This window comes from Mobula hypostoma, chromosome 3, assembly GCF_963921235.1.
Source record: "Mobula hypostoma chromosome 3, sMobHyp1.1, whole genome shotgun sequence".
Lineage (NCBI taxonomy): Eukaryota > Metazoa > Chordata > Chondrichthyes > Myliobatiformes > Myliobatidae > Mobula > Mobula hypostoma.
In genome coordinates, this window is record NC_086099.1 from 164438252 (window position 1) to 164463815 (window position 25564).

The 25564-nt window shown below is 40.3% G+C and overlaps 1 protein-coding gene across 6 annotated transcripts in view; it reads left to right on the top strand.

The window, feature by feature from the left end:
* Positions 1–8316: 8316 nt before the first annotated feature.
* The window catches only part of egfra (epidermal growth factor receptor a (erythroblastic leukemia viral (v-erb-b) oncogene homolog, avian)), a 285503-nt gene continuing 268255 nt past the window's right edge, over positions 8317–25564 (top strand). For 3 of the 6 annotated variants that reach the window (XM_063044022.1, XM_063044024.1, XM_063044023.1), the window contains exon 1: positions 8319–8569. In XM_063044022.1, the coding sequence (XP_062900092.1) occupies positions 8476–8569 (94 nt within the window). In that variant the 5' untranslated portion in view covers positions 8319–8475. Of the gene's footprint in view, positions 8570–21306; positions 21327–25564 lie in introns of those variants that run through there. The other 3 variants (XM_063044026.1, XM_063044027.1, XM_063044025.1) reach the window with 2 other exon arrangements.

The window sequence follows — 25564 nt, forward strand, 5'->3', positions numbered from 1 at the left end:
TTGCTCAAAATCCCTGGTTGTAATACTCACTTATGTGAACAAAGGGTTAGGGGATGAATACTTTTTCAAGGAACTGTGAAGGTCATAGCCCTAGAAGAAATGCGAAACATCCATGAGTATGTCAGGAAGATGGCCCCTAAGGATGAACTGCTAGGAGAATACCTCAGACAGCAGGCAGGGACATGGAAATGAAAGTGTGTGAAGCAGAGCCAGAGGACCAGAGGCCATTGCCATTGCATGGGATGTACCATTGCCGGACATTAGAGGTGGCCGACATAAGGAAGTTCTAAATGGAAATGGCAGGGCTGAGGGATAGCACGGGGGTGCTGATCATGACTGCACAAAAACAGGCACTGAGCACAAGAGCAATAGAACAGCATCTAACACACCATGCAAGATGCAAGATGCAGACGGCAAGGAATCTGCTGAAAACATTCACCACATAGCAGCAGGGTACAAATGCAGGCAGCAGCAGCGTACACTGAGTGGCACAACCAAGTTGCAGGAATTGTGTACGGGAACATCTGAGCTGAGTATGGATTGGACACTCCCAAGTTCAAATGGGAAACACCCGAGAAGGTAGTGGAGCGTGACAGGACTAAGATCCTGTGGGACTTCCAAATACAGACTGATAAGCAGGTACTGGCCAACCAACCAGACATAGTAATACTGGACAAGGAACAGAAGAAACCAATTGTAATATATTTGGCCATCCCAAATGACAGTAACATCAGAAAGAAAAAAATATGAGAAGCTCAAGAAATACTAGGGCTCCTAAGAGCAGATAGTGAGGATGTTGAAGGTGAAAGCCAGAATAATCCTAGTGGTGATAGGAGCATTTGGAGCTGTGACACCTGGACTCGGAAAGTGGCTCCAACAAATCCCGAGAACCATACCTGAGATCTCAGTCCAGAAGGGCGCACTACTAGGGACAGCAAGGATGAACCCTCAAGCTCCCTGGAATCTGGTAGAGGACCTGATATTGAGGGGAAAGAGTACACATACACATCAGCCATTAGGGGTGAGAAAAAATGATTTATTTATCAACTCTGTGTATGTAAAATATATATATACATTATCTAAAGATACAGCTCAGAAGAGGCCCTACCAGCCCAACAAGCTGATTTGCCCAGCAACCCCCCCTATTAATACTGGCCCAATCACAGAACGGTTTTCAATGACTGATTAACCTGCTAAACCTTGTGGCAGGCAACTGGAGCACCCGGAGGAAACCCATGCACTCACAGAAAGAACGTACAAACTCTTTACAGATATCAGTGGAACTGAACTCCAATGACCCAAGCTGCAATAGATTCATACTAACCACTGTGCTACTGGTACCATATGTACATACATACACACACATATATAGATAGATAAATATATAGAATGTGTTGTGAAATTTGTTAACTGAGCAGCAACAGTTCAATGCCATACATAATATAAAAGTAAATAATAATAATAAATATATAAGTAAATCAATTACAGTAAACATATATTGAATAAATTAAAAATGGTGCAAAAACCAGAAAAAAAATTATATTAAAACATATATTAAAAAAAAGTGAGGTCGTGTTCACGGGTTCAATGACCATTTAGGAATTGGATGGCAGAGGGGAAGAAGCTACGTATATAGGTATACAGTATATGTGGATATATATATATATATATATATATATGTATATGTATATACATATACACACACACACACTGCATAGGCATATATAGATTTAGCTTTACCCAATCTGTGAATGCATTCAAGTCCCCCATAATTGCCATACTTATCCCTGTTACATGCTTCTCTAATTTCCTTATTTAAATTATGCCCTACATTACAGCAAGGGAGCTAAATGATTTATGGGAAAAGATAAGACTAATCCTAAATTGAGTACCAGGGTGCTCAAAGCCTGTGCCCTTCAGCTATGTGGAGTACTTCGCCATGTATTCAACCTGAGCCTGAGGCTCCGGAGGGTTTCTGTACTGTGGAAGACGTCCTGCCTCGACCCTGTGCCGAAGCTGCCGCGCCCCAGCGGCCTCAATGACTACAGACCGGTGGCATTGACCTCCCACATCATGAAGACCCTGGAGAGACTTGTTCTGGAGCTGCTCCGGCCTATGGTCAGGCCACACTTAGATCCCCTCCAGTTCACCTACCAGCCCCGACTAGGAGTTGAGGATGCCATCGTCTACCTGCTGAACGGTGTCTACGCCCACCTGGACAAGCCAGCGAGCACTGTGAGGGTCATGTTTTTTTACTTCTCCAATGCGTTCAACACCATCCGCCCTGCTCTGCTGGGGGAGAGGCTGACAGCGATGCAGGTGGATGCTTCCCTGGTATCATGGATTCTTGATTACCTGACTGGCAGACCACAGTATGTGTGCTTGCAACACTGTGTGTCTGACAGAGTGATCAGCAGCACTGGGGCTCCACAGGGGACTGTCTTGTCTCCCTTTCCCTTCACCATTTACACCTCAGACTTCAACTACTGAACAGAGTCTTGTCATCTTCAGAAGTTTTCGGATGACTCTGCCATAGTTGGATGCATCAGCAAGGGAGATGAGGCTGAGTACAGGGCTATGGTAGGAATCTTTGTCACATGGTGTGAGCAGAATTATCTGCAGCTTAATGTGAAAAAGACTAAGGAGCTGGTGGTAGACCTGAGGAGAGCTAGGGTACCGGTGACCCCTGTTTCCATCCAGGGGGTCAGTGTGGACATGGTGGAGGATTACAAATACCTGGGGATACGAATTGACAATAAACTGGACTGGTCAAAGAACACTGAGGCTGTCTACAAGAAGGGTCAGAGCCGTCTCTATTTCCTGAGGAGACTGAGGTCCTTTAACATCTGTTGGACGATGCTGAGGATGTTCTACGAGTCTGTGGTGGCCAGTGTTATCATGTTTGATGTTGTGTGCTGGGGCAGCAGGCTGAGGGTAGCAGACACCAACAGAATCAACAAACTCATTCGTAAGGCCAGTGATGTTGTGGGGATGGAACTGGACTCTCTCACGGTGGTGTCTGAAAAGAGGATGCTGTCTAAGTTGCATGCCATCTTGGACAATGTCTCCCATCCACTACATAATGTACTGGTTGGGCACAGGAGTACATTCAGCCAGAGACTCATTCCATCGAGATGCAACACAGAGCGTCATAGGAAGTCATTCCTGCCTGTGGCCATCAAACTACAACTCCTCCCTTGGAGGGTCAGACACCCTGAGCCAATAGGCTGGTCCGGGACTTATTTCCTAATTTACTGGCATAATTTACATATTACTATTTAACTATTTATGGTTTTATTACTATTTATTATTTATGGTGCAACTGTAACAAAAACCAATTTCCCCCGGGATCAATAAAGTATGACTATGACAATGACTATGAAATTGGGTCAATGCTAATTTTGAAGGCATTATGTAGGAATTTGCAAAGGTTAGAAGAGGTATTAATATTTAAAGAGACGTCCAGGAAATGAAAGGCTTTTTAAAATAAGAGAGAGAGAGAGTTCGGGACCAACACATAGCCATTAGAGTGAAAAACAAGGCTGACAGGGTTAAGAATTCTGGCTGACAAGGAATGTTGAGCCTTTAGTCAGGATAAAGAAAAAAGCATACATTAAGTGAGATCAAATGAATTCCTTGAGAAGGATGAGGAATGAAGTATACTTAAGAAGGAAATCAGGGAGGCAAAAAGCATATATCAGATGCCCCAAAGTTGCTGGTGTGCGCAGCAGGCCAGGCTGCATCTCTAGGAAGAGGTACAGTTGACGTTTCGGGCTGAGACCCTTCGTCAGGACTAACTTGAAGAAGAGCTAGTAAGAGATTTGAAAGTGGGAGGGGGAGGGGAAGATCCAAAATGATAGGAGGAGACAGGAGGGGGAGGGATGGAGCCAAGAGCTGGACAGTTGTTTGGCAAAAGGGATATGAGAGGATCATGGGACAGGAGGCCCAGGGGGAAAGAAAGGGGGGAGGGGGGAAAACCCAGAGGATGGGCAAGGGGTACAGTGAGAGAGACAGAGGCAGAAAAAGGAGAGAGAGAAAAAGAATGTGTGTATATAAATAAATAACGGATGGGGTACGAGGGGGAGGTGGGGCTATAGCGGAAGTTTGAGAAGTCAATGTTCATGCCATCAGGTTGGAGGCTACCCAGACAGAATATAAGGTGCTGTTCCTCCAACCTGAGTGTGGCTTCATCTAGACAGTAGAGGAGGCCGTGGATAGACATATCAGAATGGGAATGGGACGTGGAATTAAAATGTGTGGCCACTGGGAGATCCTGCTTTTTCTGGCGGACAGAGTGTAGTCCTGCTAGGGGAGGTGGGGCAGAGCGTAATGCCCCACCTCCCCATCGTATGTCATCCGTTATTTATTTATATACAACATTCTCTTTCTCTCTCTCCTTTTTCTCCCTCTATCTCTCTCACTATACCCCTTGCCCATCCTCTGGGTTTTCCCCCCTCCCTCTTTTCTTTCTCCCTAGGCCTGCTGTCCCATGATCCTCTCATATCCTTTTTGCCAATCAACTGTCCAGCTCTTGGCTCCATCCCTCCCCCTCCTGTCCTCTCCTATCATTTTGGATCCCCCGTCCCCCTCCCACTTTCAAATCTCTTACTATCTCTTCTTTCAGTTAGTCCTGACGAAGGGTCTCAGCCCGAAACATCGACTGTACCTCTTCCTATAGATGCTGCCTGGCCTACTGCATTCACCAGCAACTTTTATGTGTGTTGCTTGAAATTCGAGCATCTGCAGATTTCCTCATGTTAGCATGTAACTTTGGTTCCTTTACTCCTGGTCTTTCTGCATTTTTCTTTCCTCTTTGGTGTTTGCCTTTGTTTCTATTGCAGAATTATTTTGCTTATTCTATTTCTAATATCTGGGCACAGCTTTGTTTCTCTATCTCCTGACCATCCTTGTGACTCCCACCCTGCCTCATCTATCCCTATCACGGTCCGGTCCGTGAAATCCACCTTCCGGTCCATGGACTCAGGACTCCGGGTCTTCCAGCTGTCCCTTGTTTTGATTGAGTTAAGCATAGGCACCTGATTCCCATCTTGGGGCTTGGAATATAAGTAGCCTTGGGGGTGAGTGGGAGTTGCTGGTTTGTCTTGTGTCCCCTTTGGAGCAACCTGCTGATGGAAGGCTAGTGAAACTATTTGTGATTGCTAGACCTGATTGGAGGACCACTGCTTCATGGAGCCTTATTACCACTCGTTGGAGTAGTCATTGTGGTATGGATTTGGCTATTTCTGTAGCAAACCAAGGTGCTGGCTGCCCTGAGACTCAGAGCCATCTGAATTGAGATCCTTTCCTGTCCCTTGCCTCTGTTGGGTAAGCCAGGCCAATTGCTGTTACCCTATGGTTGGTTCTGTCCCTTGCCTCTGTTGGGTAAGCAGGCTGTTTGACATTTCCCTGCGGTTGGGTCTGTCCCTCCCTGTCCTTGCCTCTGTGAGGTGGAGTTCTGCTTCCTGCCCAGGAGAAGCTCCAAGAACCCAAGCTTTGAAGATCCCGCAGCCAAGCTCAAGACCCAAGGCCCCAGTCTCAGGCCTCGAGCAAAGATCCCAGCCTGTCTCCAAGCTCAGGCCTCTAGACACTAGCCATATTCTGTCCTGAAGCCATGTCATGTCCTTGCCTGGTTCTGGGGTCCGAGCCTGAGGCAAGACCCAGGTTCTGGGTCCTTGTCCAGTCTCTGGCTCAGAGTCAAAGCCTTCTCTCTTAATCCATGGTTTCTAGCCCTGGTCCTACTTTCCCTAACCCAAGTCTGTGTTTTTGTCCCTGCTCCTTGCCTGTATCCTGTCATGTCCCTACTCTAGTCAAGTCCTGTTCCTTGTACTTCAGTGTCTGTGTCTTGCATTTGGGTCTATTCCCAGCACCTCATTGTGACAATCCCATAACATCCATCACCAAAATATTTTTAACCTTCCTCAAAAAAAAAACATGTAGATGATGCTCTTGTGTGCATATTGGTCTTGGTTCTGCTTACTCATTCAACCTATTGAACTTTTATAAAGTGCAGTGCAATAGAAATCCAAAACTGTCCCTTCTACACCATCTCTCCAGTCATGGTTTCTTTTGCTGTGTTATCCTCCTATATATGTATCTCTGAGGTGAAGTCCTGGGAGGGAGAGAAAGCCTGAGACTACTAGCTTTCCTGGCTCCCTAATATCTGCATGCTGAGAAAAGTCTTTGCAATAACTTTATTCAAACAAGATCTTCCTTTTTATTATGCATTTAACCTGCCAGAGAAACTCAGCACCGAACAAAGATCAGGAATAGGCAACCATTTAACCGATTTAGCCATTCTATACCAACTTTGTCGACCATCTACTGTAATCCCATTTGCTGAATTACCCTTCTTTCCCTTGCCTAATCACATGACTAAGTATCTCTGAAAGTCTTTGTATCTGATCCCACCACCTCTAGTGGTAGCGCATTGCAGACATCAACCACTTGGTGTAAAAATCTTTCACATCAGACCCCTCTTAAAATTCCTTCCTTTCATCTTTGCCCTCTTGTTTTATGCCCCCTTTATCAACCTTATTTGTGCCACTTATGACCTCCATCAGCTCCTACCTCTTCCCCCCCCCCCCCCGTCTCCTTTATTCCCGGGAAAACGTCCAATCTGACAGAGAACCTGCCGTTGATCGGGCTCAACCAAGAATGTTGCGTTCTAGCCGTCTATATGATACACAGGCCAGGATAGTACGATATGAAGAGCAAGCTGTTGCCCATACAGCAGGCTCAGCGCCCTCACTGACTCTCCATGCAGCTGATGAATCCAAAGGTAACGGCAGCAACCGATACAGTTTGATACGAGCAGCGTCGCAGGAGTTGATAGTTGGCATTGAACTCAGCGTAGGACTGCTTTAGGGACTCCAGCTTCCGGTTTTTCTTCAGGGTTTACCCCCGACGCCTTCCCCATAAGTGGGTATAGCCACAAGGCAGTGGAGGTCTGAGATTATAGTTTTCTTTCTCATAAATGAGCAGCCAACTATGGATGACGAGGCCCATCTGCCCGAAACAACTGGTTTTGAGGTTCCATTAACCCGCCTTCCCCCCACTTCTGCTGTCGGTAGAAACAGTTCCGCCGGACTTCGTGGTAAAGCCACACGTGAAGGTCAGGGGGTGGACTTGGTTGTTAGAGGCTATTTGAGATGCATGCCTTTGGGAACTTTTAATAGAGTAGGTAGTGGGAGTTAATGCCAACTACTTCTCCATCCCCTGGCTAAACCAATCTTAAGGAATCAAGCCCAGTCTATCCCATCTTCCTCTAAGCAAATCAGGCTCACGGTGAATCTTCTCTGCACTCTATTCATAGCGACCACATCCTTCCCTTCCGGTGACGACTAGCATTGTGCACAATGGTCCAACTGCAGCCTTTCAGCAAGTTGTAACATTAGTTCCTTTTTTAAAATATTTGATTTCTGGTCAATAAAAGCAAGCATACTGTATGCCTTTTTTTCACCATCCTCTGTACCTGTGTTACAATTTTCAGAGAACTATGGATTCAAACCTTTATATCAGTTGCATTGCAAAATTTCAAGAAGGTAGCTCACCACCACCTTATCAAGAGCAATTTTGGATGAATAATTAATGCTGGTCTTGCTAATGATCTGGAAAAAGAATGGATGTAAGTATGGCGCCGAGACTCGGATGTGGACACAACCTCTCTGTGCCTTCATCAAGAAAAGCATACTGAAAACTTGGATTGGTTAACATATTAATGGCCATTGACACCAGTCTCTCCCGAGTATGTCTTCTTGCCTCACTTCTCTGAGTGAAGGTAAGGTTACTCCTTGTTCTGAGAAGGTATTTGTGTTGGTGTCCTAAAGAATGGGCGCATTGTCTGCCTTTGAGCACGTATGAGCGTTCATGCCTTCTCATTCGCAAGAAGCTGCTACAGGTGAGTCAGCTTTACATGGAAACCCAGTTCTTTCATCGGTCTCCCCTCTCTTATATCCTGGATTTAAGATCAAGTTTACATTAGCCACTAAACGAAATGGAAGTCATCCACGCTCGCGAGGGGCTGCCCCAGAAATAAGAGTTCTGTGAGCACGGCTACATGAACCTTGTAAGAATCATCTCTCTTGTAGGTTGAAATGAAGATAAATATCAGGCGAGCTGGACAAGAAATGGGTGGTCGTGCGGATAGTTATCCACTTCAGCCCGCATTCAGACGAAATGCTAGGTGCGTGCAGGCGGGATGCCCTGATCTGCAACACGCGGAGCTTTGAGAATTGACTGGAAGAAGTAGTTATTTGTGCCGGGCGGAGTTTAGGACCCAGCGAAACTCAAACCTCACCTGTGCTCCCTCTCTCTCTCCTCCCAGCGACGTGACGTCAGCATGAGTGCTGGGTTCGAGCTGACATTGGAAGGGAAGCGTAGATCCTCCGGCGGCAGTGCAAAGTCAGCGCTCGTGTAGCCCGTCGCCGCCGCTCTCCGCTTGCTGTGAGATATCGCCCGGAGTGAAGCAGGCACAAGATGAGTTGTCCGCTGCGGTGCCGGGTTCTCAACTCGCTCCAGCTCCCGTTCCTCATCCTGCTGAGCTTCTGCAGCTCGTCCGTGTCCAGGGAAGGTAAGAGCCGCACTGGGAAAACTTTGAGAGTAGTCTCCGCCGAGGCACCCTCCACCTTGGATGAGCCTTCTCAGGGCAAATCGTCCGAAGAAGGAAAATAAAAGGTTGTGAGGGAAGAACGAGTTGCCCGAGTGCAGGAATGTGTTCCTGGGTTTCGCAACAGCTAGCGCCGGACTCTGTGCTCTGTGTTCCCGGGGACTTGCTGTGACTGGGCTATCACTCCCCAGGAATTCTACTGCCGAGCAGAACTGAGCGACTATATTTCAAATATTTTGACATTTGGTTGATTAAGTTGCTACCGAATAACGTGCAAGTTTTGTTTTACCCAGAGCGCAGCCATTGTTTGCTCAGGAACTTTTAAACTCGAATTCACTCCTTAAGAAAGTAGCTGAGTTGTGGGACGTGTCTTCTGACTTGGGTGGGGTCATACCCTTTGCTTCCTTGCTTTGCAGAGGACACATACTTTTCTCACCTTCACAACTAAATTTGTAATTCGGTACTTTGCTACCTACAACGTGGGTCGCAACGTAACATAGATACGATAGATTTCTGAAACATTAGGTGTCGCGTCTTCCAACGGGTCGTTACAGGTAAAGATTGTGTAATCGTCTATAAGAATTGGACCTCAGCCTTTCTTGTTAAAACCCCAAAATTTTGAGGTTTGACATTTTCTTACGTCTGTTAATAATCTGCGGTGTGTGATCCTGATTAATGTTCCATAGAAAGCATTTGGGGGAAAAAAGCTAAATTGCATACATTCCTGTACATTTTAAAATTAAGAATTGCGGCCTCTAGAATTAGAATGACATCTGCAGGGACAGCTTCTTGATGCTGTGTTCAGTTCCATGCGACACTCTGTCCAGTGTATCTCATCAGCACAAAGAATAGCTGCCAGCGTGCAGTTAACTTCTGAAAGTTGTGAGCCAGGTGCCACAGAAGAATGGCAATATCTTATCACAGTTCTCTGATGTGTGCTTTCCTGATCTGACTGGTGAGATCTTTAGAATGTTCATCCTGCCACTTAGTTTAAAACTTTGAATATGCTATTTTAACTTGGTTAATGCCACCAGTTCTTTAATTCTTGATGACTCTAGTTAATCTAGTCAGCAAAGGAGATCCTTTGCAAAGTAACTTCAGTAATTATATTGCTGCTCTGCAATTTGTTCCACAGCATTAGATCCTATATTCATAAGCCAGCTGCTTTTCTGTCCTGATCAGATTGTGGAAAAAATATTCTAGAAAGTTAAATACTTCCCTTCAGTGCCCTTAGGTATGTACCAACCATTTCAATCAGGTTAGATGGAAAAAATAAGCCCTCATTCCAAATATGTCACTGCAATTTATTTTGACGCAATTTTAAAGATATTTCTCATTGCACTGGGCTTGAGGGGAAATATTGCACTTGGTTACATTTATTTACAGAAATAGTGATTTTCCTTGAGCATCACTATGTGATACTCAAATCCAGAAAAGCTTGCCAGTGATTCTGTGTGTGCAAATAACTCAAACTGGGACCATTGATCTCAGTTTGTATCTGAGACAAACAATTAAATAATGGGGCACATTCCATAGATTCACCTCACCTGATTATGACAGAGGATTTTAAAAAAAAGTGATATAATGTGAATGTTACTAATTATTAAAGGATTAGATAGAGAAAAATTTTCTGTTGGTGACCTTAACATTAGGACCAGCCATTCAGGGCTGATAATTTTTTTTAAACTGCAATGCTGGAAATATGAAACTAAATGTCAGAGACACTTGTTAGGTCAATCTGCTATTGTGGAAAGAGAAACAAAGATGAGTAGCTCAGACCTCAAATGTTCATGTCAGGAACTGCTGTTCACAAAGATGGTGATGCAGGGAGTGCAACACAGTCAACAGAAGATGTCAAAACTATTATTTAATAACCTTGACTCACAAACATTTTAAAGAATTCATAACCAAGAGTGTAGATGGAGATGTGACTATAGATCAACCATGATAAATCTGAATGATGAAATGGATTTGAGAAGCTGAATGGCCTTGTTCTTCAGGTCTTTTTGTGTAGAACATTCTCGGCAGCATCCTATCACTTTTAGAGAATACAGAGTAATATCTTTATATAATAAGGAAACCACAAGAACATTACCTTCTTTACCAATCCAATTTCCATTGCTGTCCTTCTGAAATAAATTGCTATTTTAATAGCTTACAACAATTTTATAGTGGAATATAACACTGTCAAGACTGAATGGAAACAGAGATCTAACAACAACCAAAAGTCCGTCACCCATTGTCCAGTCCTGGATTTGAACTTAATCCAGAGATAGAAACCATCCAATGTAACATCAGCATGTCTTATTAATACAAACATATTTGTTTCTTTATTGCGTATGTTGGATTTGTTGTCAAAGCCAGACAATCTCTAATAAATCAACAATCTTCACTATTCAGAAATCTTCATGGTTTGGTTCGCAGCTGGCTCTCTGGGGCCTTGTCTTTCATATATCCATTTAAATCTGTCAGGTTTATAATAACACAGTGTAAATCTAAGATAAATGAATTAAAATTGTATTGGCATATTGAAATATGTGTCTGCAACAAAATCCTAAGGATGTCAGATTATCAGAGTAGTAGGTAACCTTAACAGCTATATTAATCTTCTCCAAAATAAATGTATTCACGAGAAGTGAATATTTTGGAGCAACTATCTAATTTTACTTGATTTGCAATGTTGCTTCCTCCCAAAAATACAGAATTCTGTCTTTTCATTTTTGATGCTGCCTGTCATGCCATTATTTGAGCAGAGAAAAGTTTAGTTATTGGAAATGTCAGATGTGATAGTATATAATTAATTTTGACACTTTAGAAGAACTTGGAGATTGTGATGAAAAGAAAAAAATTATAGTTTGAATGCCATGAAATTAAATAATTTCCATCTTTTCAGACATTTTATCTCGAAGGTTGGCTTACCTTCAACGATATGTTGTGTTTTTCTATTTGCATTAATTACATACTAATGTATTTATTGACAAGTTATCATTAGCTGGTAATATTAACATGACTTTTTCTTGTTACATCAATGAAAATGGATATTACATAAGGTTCTTTCAGGTACAGAAAGTGACACATCTATTTAAACCATATTGTAATATAAATATCTTAGTGACAAATACAGGAGTAGCCTATTTAGCCAAGGACCTCACTCTGTATGTTCAACTTCTCTCCAAATATTGTGATATGCTTGATTAACAAAAAATCTCAGACTTGTAAGCAACTGCATTTTAATTGACTAGTGTTAATTTGCAGAAGAGAATGCCCATTTCTGTTACACTCAGAATGTTTGTTCCCAATTTCACTCCTGAAAGATTACAGAAGATATACATTCTCACTTCTAAACTCCTCAACCAGCAGAAATAATTTCCTACTATCTACTTGCCTCTTTATATTCTGAAAAATTGGACTAAATTGCCACATAATCTTCTAATGTGCAGAATATAAATTGTTCCTGTAACTGAATACCAGGAGTTCAGGTAGCATTCTTGCGCATCCATGATGAACTCTCTAAGGTCAAAATATCTTATAAAAGTTAGGTTGCCGAAAACAGCTCAGCTGTGATCTAGACTGAGGCATGATTTCTACTTGTGTGTATTCCTGTCTTTTAGATATAAGTTGGAAATCTAAAATGAAAATTCTGCAAATTTGCAGCAGGCTCTGTAACTCCTGTGAGGAGAGATAGCAACTAGTGTCTTTCTGCTGAGTGTTCCAGGTGCTGTCTGCTTTTATATACTTGAGGCATAAAGACCACTTACAGCTTTGTAGAGAACTGCCCACATAATGCCCTGATTGATCACGTTTGCTCTAACCAGTCCATCTAACTGTAGAAATAAATTTGATTTGCTAGTAGGATTTCAATAAAGAACTATTCAGGTCAGAAAAAAAACAATGTAATTCTGAATTCCAACCGTTTATTTTATTCATTTATAACTTAAAAAGAAGTGTATACTACTTAGTGATTCATACCAGGTTGTGCATTTGCATTGTGTGATTTAGATCAACATTGAATTGAAATGTTAGTAAAGAAATATTTTTCTGAACGCATTTGCTACCACGTTACATCATTAAGCAATTCAGTTTTAATAAAATTTGAAGCTTTTGGAAATTGCATTGTTACCAAGCTATTTTCCTCTGCTTGGAAGAGTGATAATTGTTTTATGGTGCTCTTGTCAACCTTGTGTTGACTTGTTACTGTACTGCACAGATTGTGGCCAAGCAGATCTTGCAGTTCAGTTTTCTGACTGTTCCCCATTATTCTTGATGATCCCCACATCTTCCACATGTGAACATCTACCACGCTTCAGCCTACCCAACTCCCTGGGCTGGAAAATTCCAAATATTCTCTCCCCACCTGCGAAAATAAAATAAATCCGACATGTCTACATCAACTGTCTTATTCTAAAAGTATGGGAAGCATTCCTGCTGAATCTACCTTGTCAAAACTTCTTAGAATTATGTGTTTCAAGAGGTCACCTCCTCTTTTCACAAGTTCAATTTTTCCTCGAGTAAGTACTACCTTATTTCCAATCTATGAACTCCCATCAAATATGTGTGCCCCTACCCGTCTGAGCAACTTCAAATCGTAACAGACATCAACAGCATGAAAAGTTTTAGCAAGAATTCTCTACTTTTATGCTCCATTCCTTCTGCAATAAATCCTGTATTCCTTTTGCTGTCCTAATTGCTTTCTGTACTTGCTATCTTTTCCTGCTGTGTACATGAAGACCAAAATCTTTTTGCACCACATCTTCCTGTCTCTCCTAATTCATTTCAACAAAGTACTGCTTTTCTATTCTTGTTACCAAAGTAGATAATTTCACAATACATTATGTTGCCGCATTATACTCCTCTTTGACTCTTAATAACTACAGTGGCATGCAAAAGTTTGGGCACCCCGGTCAAAATTTCTGTTACTGTGATTAGCTAAACAAGTAAAAGATGACCTGATTTTCAAAAGGCATAAAGTTAAAGATGACACATTTCTTGTTTTAAGCAAGATTACTTTTATATTTCCATCTTTTACAGTTTCAAAATAACAAAAAAGGAAAAAGGGCCTGAAGCAAAAGTTTGGGCACCCTGCATGGTCAGTACTTAGTAACACCCCCTTTGGCAAGTATCACAGCTTGTAAATGCTTTCTGTAGCCAGCGAAGAGTCTTTCAACTCTCGTTTGGGCAATTTTCGCCCATTCTTCCTTGCAAAAGGCTTCTAGTGCTGTGAGATTCTTGGGCCATCTAGCATGCACTGCTCTTTTGAAGTCTATTCACAGATTCTCGATGATGTTTGGGTCAGGGGACCCTGAGGGCCATGGCAAAACCTTCAGCTTGCGCCTCTTGAGGTAGTCCATTGTGGATTTTGAGGTGTGTTTAGGATCATTATCCTGTTGTAGAAGCCATCCTGTTCTCATTGTCAGCTTTTTTACAGATGGTGTGATGTTTGCTTCCAGAATTTGCTGGTATTTAATTGAATTCGTTCTTTCCTCTACCGGTAAATATTCCCCGTGCTACTGACTGCAACACAAGCCCAAAGCATGATCGATCCACCCCCATGCTGAACAGTTGGCGAGGTGTGCTTTCATGAAATTTTGCACCCTTTTTTCTCCAAACATACCTTTGCTCATTGCGGCCAAAAAGTTCTATTTTAACTTCAATCCACAGGACTTGTTTCCAAAATGCATCAGGCTTGTTTAGATTTTCCTTTGAACCTTTTGAATAGAACTTTTGAAAAGGACTAGTAGCCTTTTGCAAGGAAGAATGGGCGAAAATCCCCCAAACAAGAATTGAACTCTTAGCTGGCTACAAAAAGCGATTACAAGCTGTGATACTTGCCAAAGGGGTTATTACTAAGTACTGCTACGGAGGGTGCCCAAACTTTTGTTTCAGGCCCTTTTCCTTATTTGTTATTTTGAAACTGTAAAAGATGGAAATAAAAAAGTTTTCTTGCTTAAAATATTGAAGAAATGTGTCATCTTTAACTTTATGCCTTTTGGAAATCAGGTCATCGTTTACTCGCTTAGCTATTCACAGTAACAGAAATTTTGACCGGGGTGCCCAAACCTTTGCATGCCACTGTATCTATATAATTTTACAAACTGTATTCTCCTCATGACTGGTTTTACTACCTATTGTTATGTTATCAATTTGCATACACTATTGTTTGTTCATCTGTCTGAATCATTAATGTAGGTTGTATAGCAATGAGGTCCAGCACTGATTCCTGTGGCAGCTCATTAGTTACACATGGCAATCTAAAGCAAATAATAATCAGCAGTCTCTTGCTCTATTATCTGTTTCCTACCTATGGTTAGGGATGAGTACTTGCAGGCTTACTTTCTTATTGAACTGTCAAAGATGCAGAAAGACATTAGTAGTTGGAAAATTCTTTCTTTAACTAGATGCATATAACCCATTTTAACACTTTTGCATTGAATGTCTATTAATATTTCTCTGTAGAGAGACTCCATCTTCAAAATATTTGGGAAATCTCTTGGGGGACTCGCATATTTACAGGAATATGTTATGGAAACTCTTCCTCTCTAGATTACTTTAAGTATGATGCACTTTCATTAAGTGTGATGTGCTTTGAACAAATTATTGTTTGGTTGCTCCACTGTCAACTAGCACTAATATCTTTCCTGTATGCGTTGGGGAGGGGAAGAAGATACAGTTGTACAATTTAGCCTTTGTTGCATATCAAATTACAACAGCAATTTGCTTGAGTTGTAGCACTGTGGCATAAAAGTAGTAAATTCAAGTCCTGTAAAGAATCTGAGGAAATAATCTGGGGTGAAAGTTCTGAGGGATCAGTGCATTTCAAAGGTGCTGACTTTGGCAGGAATATTAAGCTGTCTCCTGATTGTCTGTTGCTATTGCCATCAAGGACCCCGAAGTAGATAAAAAGATAGGGCAGAGATTTCCTGAGTTTTGCTCAACGTTCTTCTGTTAACTAATGTTATCAGATTAGAAATTCTAAGTTTATTTGTTCAATCGTTCATGACCTGCAAGTTGATTTTGTGTCTGGGAGATATCAAAAGGTATCATACAAGCTATGAAAATGAACCTCCTTTCATAGCAAAGATTAAGAGAATCAAATATTTGAAAGATTCAAAAATATTTTTAGTTGTTGACCTTTCCCTGTAAAAATGATTCAAGATCAACAGACCCGTCCGCATTAGAAATATTTGAAATTCCTGCACAGAAGAAATTCCTACTAGTTCACATGCTGCAGAGTAACGTGATGTTTGTGCAATACCTGCGCACCGTGTCGTATCTTAATGCAAGGTAATAATGGGGTAAAGTTTGGATTAAAGGCATTTTCATCGGATGAGTTCTCAAATGATTCTTACACCATTGATGCTGCCTGAGCTTGCATCTCCTTCATTTCCTGGACATCCACACTCATGCCATCTTCCCACCACCCCATGAGCTTCCGCATCCAACACGTGATTCTCCAAAGCTTCCGCCACCTCCAAAGGGATCCTGCCAGTAAACACATCTTTACCTCCCTCCACTGTTAGCTATCCGCAGAGATTGCTCCCTCCATGATTCCCTCGGCCATTTGTCCCTACCCACTAATCTCCATCCTGGTACTTATCCCTACAAATTTCTTAAGAGCTACACTTGCCCATACACCACCGTCCTCACCTCCATTCAGGGCCCTGAACAGTCCTTCCAGGTGAATCAACACATCACCTGTGAATCTGGGGTTGTCCATTTTATCTAGTGGTCCCAATGTGGCTTCCTCTAAATTAGTGAGACCTGTCATAAGTTGGAAGACTGCTTCATTGAGCACCTCTGCTCCATCTGCGTAAAGTGTAACTTCCTGGTGGCTGAACATTTTAATTCCCATTCCAACATGTTGGTCCATGGCCGCTTCCTGTGCCACAAGGAGGCCACCCTTGGGGTGGAGAAGCAGCTCCTTGTATTCTGCCTGGGTAGCCTCCAATATGATAGCGTAAATATCGACTATCCTTCCCATTTTAAAAAAAACCCTTCTCTCCCTACCCCCCCAACCCGTCGTCTTTATGCCTCTCACCCTCTCACACCTGCCTACCACCTCCCCCTGGTGCTCCTCTCCTTCCCTTTCTCCTATGGTCCACTCCCCTCTCATATCAGATTCTTTAATTTTCAGCTCTTTACCTTTCGAACCCACCTGGCTTCATATATTCCTGTGTCAGAGCAAACTGATGCTATGGAAGGTTCAAATAATTCTGATGCACTCCTCTAACTCAACCTAGGACCGTCCCCATTGAAAGGTTTCATCGGAGTGTTATTAACAAGCCTTTTTTGGAATGTCTGAAGAGTTTCACATACTTTGGGTTTGGTTTAGGCTCTCTATTGATCAGAGTGACCATGGATGTTCTGTCCTAGCTCTTTGCACAAGCCAGGTCAGTACAATATGGAGGGCAAACTGTTGCCCGCAGCAGGCTCCCCCTCTCCATGCAACTGATGAACCCAAGGAACATCAGAGATCGACACAGTTAGGCACCGGTGACATCACAGGAAGTTGCTAGTCAGTATTGATCTCAACATAGGGACTCCAACTCCAGATTTTTCCTCGGGGATTACTCCCAAAGCCTTCCCCATGAGCGGGTAGAGCCATAAGGCATCAGAGGTTTGAGATCAGAGTTTTCCTTCTAGATGAGCTTCCAGCTGCCCAAAGCAACTGGTTTTAAGTGCAATTAACCCACCTTTGCTCCTTCTATTAGTAGGAACAGTTCTGTCGGGCTTAGTAGCTAAGCCACTCATTAAGACCTGGAACTGAATTTGTCAGGGGCTATTTGAGATGCACGCCATTGAGAACATTTAATAGGTAGTGGGAGCTTATCCCCACTACCACCCCCCCCCCATCGTTATGTCAACCTTAAGGAACCCTTGGGTTTAACCTAAGTAATATATTTCCTATGTATAAAATTACTAAAGCTTTGGTTGAAGTGCCAAGATGCTGGGAGAGTAGTTCGTGTACCTTGTTATAACCTTAAGGCATGTTTACCACTGTAGAGAATTTCTTGAATCGTACATCATGTAAAGTAAAGGTTCAAAAGGTCAACTGGTGGACCAAAAACCACAATGTGTAATAAATGGGTAGAATTTTTGATGCTGTTTTTAAATATTTAAATTTTTAAAAAGTCTGTGTATGCTGAAAATTGAAATAAAACCAAGAAATACTGGAAACACTCAGCAGGTCGGGCATCATCTATGAAAAGAGAAACAATTTCAATCTTCTGAGGGTCCAGGAGCCTAAAATATTGTCTCTGTTCTCCTTTTGCATTTACTAACTGACCGTACAACATTTTGTGCATTTGTTTAATCACGTGGTTAAAGGAGTTCTTTTTTTGGAAATGTCACCTATTTACAAGAGAAGTATGATTTATAAAAAGATTGTCTTGACTGAAAAGGAGTGAACACATTGGACGGTAATAGAATCTCCATCTAGTCAGAACCCGGTCATTGTTTGGATATATGCATTTGCTGAACTTGCCCTTTAAACATTGATTTTGTTGTCATTCTTTAGCAATGAGGTTGCTTTACATTAAAAATATACCAAACGTGCTGATTGGCAATGATCATTTAGTTTACTTTACTCAAATAAATGCTGAATTTGTCTCACGAACACAGGAACTAAAGTTTACTTATCAAAAAATCATTTCAAAACTGATGGCAACACTGCAAATAGATAATTCTCTCAGAATATTGGACCTCCATAGATATTGAACTGACAGAGCAGCTGCAAACCCAGATTTATTCCCACTCTACAGCTGTTTTAAATTAAAAAAAAAATACAACATTGAAATGAAGCAGATTTGTTTATGCTGACTTGACCTATCCTTCAATATGGATGTTTTTTAGTTGGCCAAAAACCAAACAGATTTGAATGGTGTAATCAGTGTGTCATGTCCTGGTTTCTACAAAGCCTTGACGGCGATGATCAGATAACATTAGAGAGCCATATCTAGACACCAGTGATTGATTCCATTCGGAGCAATACACTCTAACTTTGATTTTGTTTGCTAGGTGTGCAGGACGATTACCTTGATGCAGCATGTTACAAGTATGGAAAAGTCAAAGTTGCCAGTTGGCGCATTGCTATCAAACAGTATGTACACTGCTCACCCTGAGGATGTTCAGCAAACCTCAAATGTTTTGGTGTGTGGCTTGGCTCTTCTGGCAGCTATCATCATCATTATTAATAGTAAATAGTTTATCATCTTCAAGTAATACCAAATTATATCCAGAAGGATTTATTTGTTATGCTCTTCAAGCTGTTCCTAATACATTAACAAAGCTTAAAGGGTAGTAATGCAGATTTATAATCAATGAAAGAATGTTCTGTATTTAAGTCAATAGTTCCATGATATTCCACTAGGGTTAGCCAAGTAGCAATTGGATAACTATATTCTGAAGTTTAAGATTCTGGGAATTATGGACCTTGGGCTTCAGATTTCCTTTAACCTTCGAAAATGAATCATATATGTCTCAAAATTCATCATGCAGTTTGTAGTGGCAACTCGAACACACCTATGCCACTGCAGGTGCTCCCATGGGTAGTTAGCTTGTCTGACATGCCAGCTGATCAATTCAATGATAATGTCCCAAAAAGTCTTAGAAACTTATTTGATCCTTTTTAGCAACTAGCAAAAATTACCATCCTGAAGCGACAAAATTAAGTTGTCACCTAAAGGTATGACATCTGTTGATCTCCAGCTCTAAAACTGACTAGAACAAAGCATGAAGACGTAAAACAATCCTTTGCTTATACCACAACCCCACTCGTGATCAGCTACCATAATAGACATACAGTGCAGAGAGAAAACATGATATATGGCTCCTACACATTTGGTAATGAAGCCAAGTGTATGTTATATGGAACATTGGATCAGAATGTTGAGCAAGTACTTGTGCAGTTCTGTGTGAAAATTCAGAATTTGTGGTCTAGGTTACCTTTGCGTCAGTGCCTCGTTGATAGACTTGGTGACAAAACAATGGTTCCTGCATCTAAACTGGAAACAATGTTCTTCAGAGATGTAATGTTTGGTATTGCCAATAATTTTCCCTTCCTCTTGTTATTAGAAGTAACATGGATTAGATCAAAGTGATTCTGGGAGCCTGTAATCACAGTTTCATCAACTTGACTGAGCAGCTGATCACATCAAAGATGGTAGTGCTTTAAGTTGATTGGGTTTATAATTACTTTCAAGCAAGATCTCTGCCATTTAGATTTAGCAAGAGTCTTGTTCATTGGAACTTAAAGCTAGATTTTAAAAAATACTTTAATGTGTGTTTATGTCTTTATTTTACCCTTTCAAAGCCATTCTTCTCTGTTCTTGAATTGGGCCCTTTGGCCAATTGCTGCATGCCAACCACAGCAAGTGAATTGAGCTTATGGCAGGAGTATTTAAGGATGTGTTAATGTTGTAACTCAGTAACCTTTTTTCAAAGAAGAATGCAACCCATCTGTGTAGTGAAGGTACAGTGGTGCTAGAAAGTTTGTGAACCCTGGAGAATTTTCTCTGTTTCTGCATAAATATAACCTAAAATGTGATCAGATATTCACGCAACTCCTAAAATTAGATAAACCCAATTAAATAACACAATAATTAAGTTGTTTGGGGCTGCTTTGCTGCCTAGAGCCTGGACAGTTTGCAATCATTAAGGGAACAATGAATTTAACATTTTATTAAGACATTTTACAGGGGAATGTCAGGGTAGCAGTCCGTCACCTGAAGCTTAATAGAAGTTGGATAATGCAACAAGACAGTGATCTGAAAGACAAGAGTAAGTCAACAACAGAATGGTTAAAAAAATTTTAAAAACTCATGCTTTGGAATGGCTGAGTCAAAGCCCTGACCTTAATCCTATAGAAATGTTGTGGAAGGAACTGAAGTAAGCAGTTCATGCAAGGAAGCCCACCAGCATCCCAGAGTTGAAGCAGTTTTGTAAGGAGAAATGGCCTAAAGTTTCTCCAAGCTGATGAGCAGGACTTGTCAACAGTTGCTGGAAACAGTTGATTGAAGTTATTGCTTTATAAGAGGGGTCACATCAGTTACTGAAAGCAAAGGTTCACATCATTTTTCCATCAAATACATGAACATTGGACCATTTTTCTCAAAAAAAAAAGAACAAGTATAATGTTTTGTATTATTTATTTACTTGAGTTCTCTTTATCTAGGTTTCAGACTTGTGTGAAGATTTGATCACATTTTAGATCATATTTATGTAGAAATAGAGAAAATTCTACAAGGTTCACAAACTTTCTAGCACCACTAAGCTGAAGTATGCAGTTAAATTTGAGAGTGTCTAATGAAGTAGCAAGCACTGGGGTCACTCTTTAAAGTAGAGTGGTTGCTAAGTAGATGAATTATGGGAAACAGCCCTGTTTGGGCGGTCTGATATTTTGCCAGTGACGAACTGTAATCTGTTGTGAAACGGTTAATAATTTATGTCTAAAATGAAATTAAACTGAGTGTTCCATTGATGATACAACAGCTTGGACTTTAGCTTTGGGTTGTTCTAAGGGCTCATCTTGAATTCAATTATGTGCAAGTAAACACCCATGTGTGATTCAATGTGCAACTTGTAAAAGATTTTGGTAGCATATTTGGTTCCTGTTTTTATCAGCTACAGGTGATTAAAACCACTATAGATGTATCTTAACTGCTCCATTTAGTGAAAGGACCATTCTCCCACTATCCCTGTTCTTATTGACCTGTGTTGGATTCTGGTAACCATAATTTCCCAGTTTTAAGATTCTTGCTTTCAGATCTCGTTTCTCTCCTCTTTCCTAAGACTGTCAACTATCTAAGGTGTTTCTGCTCCTTCATTCTGAACCCTGTTCTTTGTAAAATCATAGCAATGATTTATTTTGTAAAGATGCTTCATTAGTGAGAAGTGTTAATGATGTATGTGAAAGGACAATGCAGTGATGTCGTGAAATTGGGTACCGATGTGCATGAGGTGTCATTAATTTTTTAATCTGCTTGCTAAATTGGTTTAATTATTGAATTTATTTGACAAGGTTTTATTAAAAACTACTTAAAATTAATGATTTGTTCTCATAAAGTGTTGGCAATCTGTCATTATGGCATGCTCTTTGCCTCAAGCATATGTCATCTGGATGGCAGGAAGAAAGGGGTTACGAGTGTTATAATTTTAAAATAGATTTTAAGTTTGTTTTTTTATGTCAGAATCCTTGTACTTATCTGATTAGCTCAGGATAATACATTTTAACTGAGGTAGTCATGCTATCATTATCACTTGTCACAGTCAAGTGGATGAGTATTGCAGGAAGGGATCAAATAAGTAAGTTGATACTCAATGTTATAAGCTTACATTTAAAATTTGTACTCCATAAACCCATTTTAAAGTTCTGATAAAGTCCTCAAATTGAAATGTTAACTTTGCTTCTTTCAACATAAATATTGGTTGACCTGTTCATCAGACCTCTTAAACATTTAATTTTTCCAGCATTTGTCAAATGTTTGCTTTTGCAGATAGCCTATTCTATATCATACCATAGATAGTGATATAAATTTTGATTTTCTGTTCAAAGTTAAAATTCTATACCAGAATATTCAAAATGTAGTAATTCACACAACACTTAACGGCAGGAAATTTTGTCAAATTTGTAATGCTTTGATACAAATGCTCAATTTTACAATTTGCATTGTTTTGGTAGCAAAAAGGTTGGATAATTATCTACTGTTACCTGTAGTTTGCTACTAATACATACTCCAACATTTATCCATTATACTTGCATGCTGTCGTCTTATTAATATTTTATTGAGATTGTAACTTGTACCTTTTTCTTTGTTAAGCATTGTGGGTTAAATAATATATTAACAAGTCTGTTATTTGAGAATCTTTAAATTAAGTGATTACAGTCAGTAGCTACAGACAATTTTGCTGTAGGCGATCTTCAGAGACTGGTATTTTCTACAGGCTTAATACAGCAATTGTTTCTCGACTGAAAATTCAAATATCATTTTGCATAGAAGCTTAATATGTAGGTTAGAGTAACCATTCGTGTTTAGTCAAGGAAGTTAATGCAATCTCTATAGCTTCATCGGCTTTTATTTGACTCACTAACAGATAATGTGAATGGACCTTTAAATAAAATCAGGACCTTCAAATAAAATCAGGAAATAGTTAAATAGTAATATGTAAATTATGCCAGTAAATTATGAAATAAGTCCAGGACCAGTCTATTGGCTCAGGATGTCTGACCCTCCAAGGGAGGAGTTGTAAAGTTTGCTGACCACAGGCAGGAATGACTTCCTGTCGTGGGAGAACATACAAACTCCTCGCAGCAGTAGGAATTGAACCCGGTTGCTGGTAGTGTAAGGCGTTGTGTCTACGCTACCATGCCATGCCTGAAAAGTATTCTTATCACTTTCTGATTTTAATTCAGATTTCTAGCAATCATGTGATTGCAATTAAACTAATAGGCAATACAGCTTGTGGTATTCTGCAGAATTCAAGAGCACCAGCACAATCTGACTTTGGAGTATGAGAAGCAAAACCTGCAGATGCTAGGAATCTGTCATTTAAAAAAAAAAATAAGAGTGCTGGCAATGCTCAATAACTGATGTAGCATATGTGGAGGTCAAAATGCAATTAACATTTCAGTTTGCTGACCATTCATTGTCATTGGATGTTAAGCATGTTTCTCTCTTGACCGCTTAAATATTTACTTAAGTTTTGACATTTTTTTTAAATTTCCAGGATTTAGATGGACTCAATTTACGTGAGACTGGAGATTACATCCGAGATATGAGAAGAAATTATTTTAGTTACAGAAAGGAAGGTTTATGGAATCCTTATGAAGGATTCAAAAATAAATTTGATAGTCTATACCCTAACATATGGATTGGGAAAGGAAGCAGGAGTCTGGCTCAGGCCAAAGGACGTACATTGCCAGTCTATGATTTGTTAAGCCGTTTATATAAAGCACACACTTGGTGGTATCTAAGATTATCTCGATAATTTTACACACAGAAGAAGTAACCATGGCATATGAGCTAGTGCATGTTTTGATTTTGAATGTTGAAACCTGCCCCTTGGATCTTTTCCAGTCTTCTCCCATATGTCCTGTGTGAGTGGCATGAAATGATAACTTGTTTACTTCAGTTTCTGCAAATGATATACAAGGTTGAGTGTGAATGGCATTTGAGCTAGTTGAACTACTTGAAATTTTATACAATTGTCTTGGGAAGAGAAGGACTTGAAAGGATATAGATGTACTGACAGAAGCAACACTGATGCTCCTGTGAATATCGAGGACCTACTGTGAAAATAAAAAGAAATGGTAAACGTTGGAAAGCTGAATTAAAATCAGAAAATTATAACACTTATTTTCATGGGTATTATGTAGAGAAAATAGAAACTGCTACTTTTTGGATCTTCACTGTTTCCCAATTGGGGGAAAGAAACAATTTTGTAGAAGGTATAAAAGAAGTTGGAATTGTTACACCTTTATGAAACAGTTTGAAAATGTTCTTGCATATTCCACTCTTGACGACTGCCACGGTAGAGTAAGAATCTAGGCAAAATGGTCATTAGCACAAAACGCTAAGAAACTATGACCAATACACACATTCTGTTCTGTTTCCTCAAATTGCTTGTGCTAACAGAGTCCAGATGACACACGAACCTGTTCAGTGCACCATGATGAATAATTTACCACAGTCAGTACAACATTTACAAGTCCAGACCTTATTTTAATGAGAATTTTAGTGAGAGATCATGCCTTAACTGTTGTGACAAGAGAAACTTCCTGCAATATTGCTTATACCATCTGAGCCAAATTATTTCAATTTGCCAGCCATCCTACACTTATTTAAACCATTTCTTTAAGTATATTTCTGGACAAAACAAAAGTGGACAATGCCCTTTTTGATCTAATGTTAACTCAGTATACAGTATACTGATTTTAATTCTAGAACACTTCACCATCCTTGGGTCTAAATCCTGCAACTTCCTATCCAAAAGCACAACAGTCATTTGATAGAAAGACTACAGTAGTTTAAGGATCCAGCTCACTGTCACCTTCTCAAGGGTTGAAAAGGATGAGTAACACAGGGTGACTCTGCCTGTGTTGCCCAGATGCTATGGTTAATTTTGTTTTTGAGATGACATGGCAATATAGTGACCAAATTATTCTTTTAACATTTTTGTGATGTGCTTGTGCTAAGTGTAAGGACAATATTGCTGTGTTCTGGCAACACTGGAATTTGTTGACCAATCTTACTGGTTCATGTTTATTTGGCCTAATAATTGATCCCTACTGTTATTGTGATGTAAAAGTGGGTCATTCTAATGCAGTTTGTGAAACTCTGAGTTGCTTGTGTTCTCGATTTGTTGCTTATTTATTATTATGATTGTTTTTTTTCTTATTTTGTATTTGCAGAGATTGTCTTTTGCACATTGGTTGTTTGTCCGTCTTTATGTGTGATTTTTCATTGATCTTAGTTTCTTTGTATTTTCTGTGAATGCCTGCAAGAAAATGAACCTCAGGATAGTACAATGTGATTATATATGTACTTTGATAATAAATTGCTTTGAACTTTGATGTCATTTGGGATTATTTAATAGTGGGTGGAAAAAGTGCAGAGGAGAGCAAAGTTTTTGTTTGCTGAACAAAGAAATGACTTCCTGAATCCAAAGTTAAATCTTTTCTGTGATCAAGTTTGTCTGATACGGCATTATTAACTGCTGCTGTAAGCAGCCTCATAAAATAGTGCATGAAAGCATTAAACACAGAGCTGCATCCTTTATAATATCGCTAGCTACGTGCTACTTAATGCAAATTTAGTGCTGAACATTTCAACAGTTAATGATCCATTTAATATTTCAGTGCTTTGTTCATCGTGCTCTATATTAGTCTCAAGGTTCGGGTATTTAATAGATCAAAACATGTGGATGAAGTTTGTAATAACAAGTTGATATCGCAGGGAACAACTG